The sequence below is a fragment of the Narcine bancroftii genome, chromosome 3 (genome assembly GCF_036971445.1).
Source record: "Narcine bancroftii isolate sNarBan1 chromosome 3, sNarBan1.hap1, whole genome shotgun sequence".
Lineage (NCBI taxonomy): Eukaryota > Metazoa > Chordata > Chondrichthyes > Torpediniformes > Narcinidae > Narcine > Narcine bancroftii.
The window spans coordinates 328,638,681-328,646,868 of record NC_091471.1 but is presented as its reverse complement, the minus strand read 5'-3'; the positions used below and the strand labels follow the sequence as shown (position 1 = coordinate 328,646,868).

Genomic DNA, 8,188 nt, shown 5'->3' with positions numbered 1-8,188 from the left:
TTGAGGCGATGTCCCCTCGTTCTGGTCTCCCCCACCAATGGGAACAACACCCACCTCTATCTGGTCCACACCTTTCATCATTTTATATGTTTCTATCAGATCCCCTCTCATTCGTCTAAACTCCACCGAGTCTAGTCCCAGACGCCTCAATCTCTCCTCGTGGGCCAACCCCCTCGTGCCTGGAATCAACCTGGCGAACCTCCTCTGCACCACCTCCAAAGCCAGAAAATCCTTCCTCAAGTCAGGAGACCAGAACTGCACGTAGTTCTCCGGAATGTGGCCTCACCAGGACCTTGTACAGTTGCAGCAGGATCTCCCGGCTCCCAAATTCAATCCCTCCGGCAATGAAGGCCAATATTCCATTTGCCCTCAAACCATCAAAGCAACCTTTGGTGATTCATGCACCAGCTCTCCCATGGCCTTCTAACATCACATTTACCAATGCTGTTCTCCACCAGCCAGACTCTTGGCCACTCACTGAACCTATCTATATCCCTCTCTATATCCTTTGCACCATTTGCCAGCAAAAGACTCCAGATGCTGGAATCTGGAACAATGTTGTACTCCATCTGCCGGACCTTTGCCCACTCATTGAATCTATCTATATCCCCCCATGGATTCTCCACCATTTGCTTTTCCACTCAATCCCATTCTCCCACCCTCTCCGTTGCCCTAAGCAGAGCCCAAACTGTTGTCTGGTGAAGAGAAACATGGAACACTGTTGTAAAACCGCAGAGAGGCTGGAGGGGCTCAACGGGTGTCAGTGAGATATCCTTACCTCCTATGGACGCTGTGAGACTGGCTGAGTTAGAACCATAGAACACTGCAGCACAGAAACAAGCCCATTTGGTCCTTCTAGACTGTGCTGAGCCATTTTTATTTGCCTTGTCCTATTAACCTGCACCCAGTCTGCACCCCTCCCACCCACGTACCTGCCCAAATTCTTCTGAAATGTTAAAATTGAGCTCTTCAGCTCGTTGCAAACTCCCACCGCTCTCTATGTGAAGAAGTTCCCCTAAACTTTCCCTCTTTCACCCTTAACCTCTGGATTGGATCTCACTGACCCTTTGTCTGTCCCCCTCATAATTTTAAACACCTCGATCAAATCTCCCCTGATTCTTCTACACTCCAGGGAATAAAGTCTGAACTGTTTAACCTTTCCCTGTAACTCAGTTCCTGAAGTCTGGGCAACATCCTAGTAAATCTTCTCTGCCCTCTTTCTATCTTATTGATATCTTTCCTGTAGTTTGGTGACCAAAACTGCACACAATTCTCCACCTATGACACCACTTTCAGGGAATTATGTCTCTGTATTCCCAGATCCCTCTATTCTCCCACACACCTCAGTTCCCGACCATTCACCGTGTATGTCCTTTCTTGGTTTGTCCTTCCAAAATGCAACATCTCACCCATGTCTGCATTAAACTCCTTCAGCCATTTTTTCTCAAGCAACTCTTCCCCCAACCCCCAGATCATCTCCCTTTTGTGCATCTCGATCCACAGACATGGACACACATACAGAAACAGACACACACACACACTCCGAAACACATACACACACACACACACACACACACACACACACACACCCTGTGAACCCACCTCGGCTCCACAGAGACCACTCCTCCGGCCTGGGTGGTGGGGTAGATTTATCCTGCATCATTTCCACTCAACCAAATGTCGCAACCTCTCTGCGATTTTATGACCATCACTTCTGTGTTTCTCTTCACTGGATGACAGTTAGGGCTCGGAATAGGGTAGCGGAGAGAGTGGAGAATGGGATGAAGAGTCTGCAGGGGGATATAGATAGTTTCAGTGAGTGGACAAGAATCTGGCAGATGGAGCACAACATTGTTCCAGCTTCCAGCATCTGCAGTCTTATGTTGGGCAAATGGTGCAGAGGATATGGAGAGGGATAGAGACAGGTTCAGTGAGTGGGCAAGGGTCCAGCAGGTGGAGAACAACGTGATAAATGTGAGGTGATCCACATTGGAAGGAAGAATGGAAGATCGGCTTATTATTTGAACGGCAAATGATTGCATCCTGCTGCCATGCAGAAGGACGTGGGAGAGCTGGTACATGAATCGCAAAAGGTTGATTTGCGGATGCAGCAGGCAAATGAAACGTTGGTCATTTCCCAAGCAAGTTGAGGAGCATCGGTCACCTTTTCCTCAGGAAAATCCACAAACTACCCTGCGAGTGTGTGATGGGATGGTGCAGAGGGAGCTTCACTCTGTGTCTGACTCCAGGAGTGTGTGACTGGACACTGCAGAGGGAGCTTCACTCTGTGTCTGACCCCGGAAATATGTGATGGGACAATGCAGAGGGAACTTCACTCTGTGTCTGATTCCGGGAGTGTGTGACAAGACGGTATGGAGGGAGCTTCATTCTGTGTGTGACCCTGGGGAGTGTGTGATGGGACAATGCGGAGGGAGCTTCACTCTGTGTCTGACTCCGGGAGTGTGTGACTGGACAGTGAGGAGGGAGTTTCACTCTGTGTCTGACCCCGGGAGTGTGTGATGGGACAATGCAGAGGGAGCTTCACTCTGTGTCTGATCCCGGGAGTGTGTGACAGGAAGGTGCAGAGGGAGCTTCACTCGGTGTGTGACCCTGGGGAGTGTGTGATGGGACGGTGCGGTTGGAGCTTCATTCTGTGTCTGACCCTGGGGAGTGTGTGATGGGATGGTGCGGTGGGAGCTTCACTCTGTGTCTGACCCTGGGGAGTGTGTGATGGGATGGTGCGGTGGGAGCTTCACTCTGTGTCTGACCCTGGTGAGTGTGTGATGGGATGGTGCGGTGGGAGCTTCACTCTGTGTCTGACCCTGGGGAGTGTGTGATGGGATGGTGCGGTGGGAGCTTCACTCTGTGTCTGACCCTGGGGAGTGTGTGATGGGATGGTGCGGTGGGAGCTTCACTCTGTATCTGACCCTGGGGAGTGTGTGATGGGATGATGCGGTGGGAGCTTCACTCTGTGTCTGACCCTGGGGAGTGTGTGATGGGATGGTGCGGTGGGAGCTTCACTCTCTATCTGACCCTGGGGAGTGTGTGATGGGATGATGCGGTGGGAGCTTCACTCTGTGTCTGACCCTGGGGAGTGTGTGATGGGATGGTGCGGTGGGAGCTTCACTCTGTATCTGACCCTGGGGAGTGTGTGATGGGATGATGCGGTGGGAGCTTCACTCTGTGTCTGACCCTGGGGAGTGTGTGATGGGATGGTGCAATGATTGCTTTGTAAATGAAGAAGTATTGGAGCAGTGACAGAGAGTGATTGAAGACCACAGCTGAGGCCTCCACATAACATCACACCAACATGTTGACCATCCCCAGGGAGACAGCGTGGTAAATCCTGTGAAAAACACATCCCTAAACATGGTGACGGTAAGAGAGCGAGTTGCAGAGAGACGTACCACATAACCAGGGAGAGCGAAAAATGCCTACTCACACAGCAACACATAGCGGGGAGGGGGGGGGGGGCTCTCATTACAATGTGTCCCAGTGTCAGCTCCAATACACTGTGTGTGTGTGTGTGTGTGTGTGTGTGTGTGTGTGTGTGTGTGTGTGTATATATGTATCTATGTATGTGCTTCTGAGTGTATGTGTGTCCGTGTCTGTGGAACTGTTTGTGTGTGTATGTGTGTCCGTGTCTGTGGAACTGTTTGTGTGTGTATGTGTATTTGTTTGTGTGTGTGTGTGTGTGTATATGTGTGTCTGAAAGCGTGTCTGAGTGTGTTTTTGTCTGTGTATGTGTACGTGTGTATCTGTGTCTGAATGTGTGTATGTCAATTTGAGTATGCATGTATGCATGCGTGTGCGGATAGAGGTACCCCAGTCTGAGTGGTTGTCGTCCTCTCAGGAGGGGAGGGTAAGGACACAGGTTCACTCTCCCTCCCCCCCCTCTCTCTCTCCACCACTCTCTCTTCCCCTCCCTATCCTCCCCTCCCTCTCCTCTCTTTCCATCCCCCTCTCCCCCCCCACCTCCCCTCCCTCTCCCCTCCTCCTGCTTCTCTCCCCCTCTTCCCCTCCCTCCCTCCTCCCCATCCCCTTCACTCCTTCCCTCCCCACTCTCCCTCCCCTTCTCTCTTTCTCCTCCCCTTCCCTACTGCTTCCCTCCCTCTCTCCCCACATCCCCCTCACTCCTTCCCTTCCCCCTCTCTCCCTCCCTCCCCCTTCCCTCCCAGGTGGAGTTTGAGGAGGTGGTCGCCGAGCCCGAGGGGTACTACAGCCTGGCACAGGTGTGGCGCCTGACGCACGCTGCCTTCACCGTCTCCCAGTACTGGAGCTACCGGCTGCTGACGGCACTCTTTGGCATCCCACTGGCCATCCTCTGGGGCTTCTTGTTCGCCTGTGCTTCCTTCTGGCAGGTCTGGGCCGCTGTGCCTTGCCTCCACTGCTACCTGCTGGAGCTGCACTGCCTGGCCACCACTTTCCCTGTCTGCCTCCGAGGTCTCTGCGACCCCCTGTTCCACGCCGCCGGTAGACTGTTCACACACGTCCGCCTGGGCCTCAGGAATGGAGCTAGTTCACCCCCATAGAACACTACTGGACTGAAACAGGCCCCTTCGGCCCTTCTAGTCTGTGCCAAACTATTCTCTGCCTCATCCCACTGATCTGCACCCAGTCGGTACCCCTCCTGTTTCAGACCTGTCAAAATTCTTCTGAAATGTTAAAATTGAACCCTTCAGCTCATTCCACACTCCCACCGCTTTCTGTGTGAAGTTCCCCCTAAACCTTTTCCCTTTCACCCTTAACCCATGTCCTCTGGTTTGTATCTCACTGACCCTCAATGGGAAAAGCCGAACTACATTTACTCTGTCTGTCCCCCTCATAATTTTAAACACCTCGATCAAATCTCTCCTCATTCTTCTTCGCTCCAGGGAATAAAGTCCAAACCTGTTTAACCTTTCCCTGTAACTCAATTCCTGAAGTCCGGGCAACATCCGAGTAAATCTTCTCTGCCCTCTTTCTATCTTATTGGTATCGTTTCTGTAGTTCGGTGACCAAAACTGCACACAATTCTCCAAATTTGACCTCACCATAACATCCTAACTCCTGTACTCAATACTTTGATTTATGAGGCCAATGTGCCAAAAGCTCTATTTACGAACCTGTCAACCTGTGACACCACTTTCAGGGAATTATGTCTCTGTATTCCCAGATTCCCTCAGTTCTAATGCACTCCTCAGTGCCTGACCGTTCACTGTGCACATCCTTTCTTGGTTTGTCCTTCCAAAATGCAACACTTCACCCCTCGCCCCCACTTTTTCCCCCTCTGTTCTGTGCAACGTCTTCCCAGACGGGGTCTCTCCATTCCTTCCTTGCTCTCAGGGGACATCTCTATACTGACATCCTTCTCTCTGTGAGGGAATCAAGTTTTGATGGACCCACTCATGAATCAACAAACCTGCCCAGTGACCAGATTCACACTGATTCGAGTTCGATTTTTGTAAAATTTAGACATACAGCACAGTAACAGGCCCACAAACCCGCGCCGCCCAATTACACTGTATTAACCTACAACCTCCCAGTACATTTCAAACAGTGGGAGGAAACTGGAGACCCCCAGGGAAAATGCACGGAAATATTGGGGAGAACATGCAAACTCCTTACAGTCAGCATGGGGATTCGAACCTCAGTCCCAACCACTGGCGCTGTAAAGGCTTTCCGCTAACCACTACTCCAACTGTGCCACCCATACACACACACACACACACACTGAGGAACACACAGGCACACAGATACAAATGCACAGACACGTACACACGCACATGTGCATGCGCACGTATACATACACACACATGCAAACAGATACACACAGACAAGTGCACGCAGACATGGACACACATATACAGGCACAAGCGCACACAGACATATTAAGAGTAAAGCTTTCAAGTCGTGAAACACGAGAGTCTGCAGGCCTCAGGATTGAAGTAAAAACACGACACTGGAGACACTCAGCAGGTCAAACAGCGTCCTTTTAACAGCAAAGATAAAGGTGCAGAACTGATGTTTCAGGTTTGAGATCTTCAGAATCAGAATTCAGAATCAAAATTTAGTGTCGTGAACAAGTGACAAAATTCATTGTTTTGCGGCAACGTCACGGGGCAAACTTTTGTATAAACCACCTTACAACAATAAATAAAAATAGTTCATAAAAAGCCAAAGCGAGGCCCTGTCTGTCATTCATTAATTATTCTGGAATCTGACGGCAGAGGGGAAGAAGCTGTCCTCGTGCCACTGAGAGCTTGTCTTCAGGCTCCTGTACTTTTTCCCCAATGGGAGCAGGGTGATGGCCTGGGGGTGGGGTCTATGAGAGGCCTCTTTTATAAGACGCCGCCTCATGTCAATGTCCTTGATGGAGTGAAGTCTGGTGCCCGTGATGTCGCAGGCTGAGTTCACAACCCTCTGGGGTTTATTCTTGTCCTGAGAGTTGGTGCCTCCGTACCAGGCAGGAACGCAACTGGCCAGAATGCTCTCCACAGTCCAGCTGTAGGAGTTTACAAGAGTGTCATACCGGATCTCCTCAGACACAAAGTATAGCCGTTGATGAGCTTTCTTTGCAATTGCCTCAACATGGAGGCTCCAGGACAGATCCTCGGAGATGTTGGCACTCAGGAATTTGATGTTCTTGACCCTCTCCAGTATTGAGCCCTCAATGAGGACTGGATCGTGTTCTCCTGACTTCCTCCTAAAGGCTTGACCAGCCGAGTTTCTCCAGCATTGTGTTTTGACTTCAACCACCATGTCTGCAAACATTCCTGTTTAACTCCTGTCTACTGAAAAATTCTGCGAAATCTCTTTGAGGGTCACCTGCCCTGAAGACGTTCTCCTTTTCTGTCCAAAGGGAGCTCCTGGGATTCACCGCTCCCCACCTCATAGAATCAGATCGACTATCGAATGGACTGGACAGAGATGTGGCAAAGTTGTTTCCCACAGTCGGGGAGACCAGGACAAGAGGGCACAACTTCAGGAGTTTAAGACAGAGAGGTGGAGGGATTTCATTGGAGCAGAAGTCGGCCCGTCATGTCTGCCCCACCATTCTAACTGTGAGCTGATCCATCCTCCTGCTCAGCCCCACTGCCTGTAACCCTTGAGGCCCTGGTTAATCAAGAACCCCTGCCTGAAATATACCCAATGACCACCACCCGTGGCAACAAATTCCACAGATTTACCACCCTCCGGCTGAAGAAATTTGCTCTCCCACCGCAAGGAAATTACCTTTCTACATCTACCTCTGTCCACGCCTTTCAACATTTGAAATGTTTCAACAAGATCTCCTCCCAATTCTCCTAAATTCCAACGAGTACAGGCCAAGAGCTCCTCGTATAGCCCTTTCTTTCCTCTGCACGTGTGTGTGGGATGTGTGTGGCGGGCGTGGGGGATTTGCACCCGTGCGTTTGTGGGGGAATGTGTGTGCGTGCGCACGTGCGTGGGAGATGTGTGTGCGTGTGTGCTTCTGTGCCAGAGTTGAGCGTAAGTGCGAGCATAAGACAGCAACTTCAGCCAATCGAGTCTGCCCCATCACTCAATCATGAGCCGATCCGTTCTTCCGCTCGGCCCCACAGCCCAGCCCTTCTTCCCGTAACCCTTGATGCCCTGGCTCATCCAGAACCTCTGCCATAAACTTTGCAGATTCACTGCCCTCCGCTGAAGAAATTCCTCCACGTCGCTCCTGAAGCTGTGCCCTCTCCCACCGTGGGGGAAACAAATATCTTACGTTTGTGTCTGCGGACACGCCTTTCAACGTTCAAAATGTTTCAACAAGGACCCCCGCACCCCCACCCCAGATCATCTCTCTCTGTGTTGGAAGCCCGTGTGTTCAAGTACTGACATTGGAGTGTACATGCTGAATTCTGTGGAAAACACCAGCTTCCATTTCTACGTGACTGATTCGCTTTGAGGAAATCTTGGAATTTAACCCTTGAAGGGAAGGTGGAAATTCAGATCAGCCAGAACAAGAAAGGAAGAAGAATGCCCACAGCCTCCCTCCCACAGTTGCCCATAGCAACGATTTCTGCAGGCCCGCGACCCTCTGGCGAACCGCTGAAAATTTTACTGCAGTGTCAGCGTCTGCACACATTCTCCTTGCTGGTTTCTAGAGGTTAAGATGGATTTCCGTGAGAGAATCCTCTGGCAAGGGGAAGGTAGATGGATTTTAGCAAGGCACTGAGTCTCCCCCATGAGAGACTCA

The 8,188-nt window shown here is 50.9% G+C and overlaps 1 protein-coding gene across 1 annotated transcript; it reads left to right on the top strand.

The window, feature by feature from the left end:
* Window positions 1-2,051: 2,051 nt before the first annotated feature.
* On the top strand, window positions 2,052-6,161 carry LOC138756876 (caveolin-3-like). The gene is made up of 3 exons (XM_069923270.1): window positions 2,052-2,141; window positions 3,328-3,378; window positions 4,179-6,161. The coding sequence occupies exons 1-3, from the start codon at window positions 2,052-2,054 to the stop codon at window positions 4,530-4,532; spliced, it is 495 nt and encodes a 164-aa protein (XP_069779371.1). The 3' UTR covers window positions 4,533-6,161.
* The last annotated feature ends 2,027 nt before the right edge of the window (window positions 6,162-8,188 follow it).

Coding starts and splice junctions, on each gene's coding strand:
- LOC138756876 (XM_069923270.1), top strand. CDS start 2,052: ATGCAGAAGGACGTGGGAGAGCTGGTACATGAATCGCAAAAGGTTGAT. Junction 2,142..3,327: donor AAACGTTGGTCATTTCCCAA/GCAAGTTGAGGA, acceptor GACCATCCCCAG/GGAGACAGCGTGGTAAATCC. Junction 3,379..4,178: donor CATCCCTAAACATGGTGACG/GTAAGAGAGCGA, acceptor CTTCCCTCCCAG/GTGGAGTTTGAGGAGGTGGT.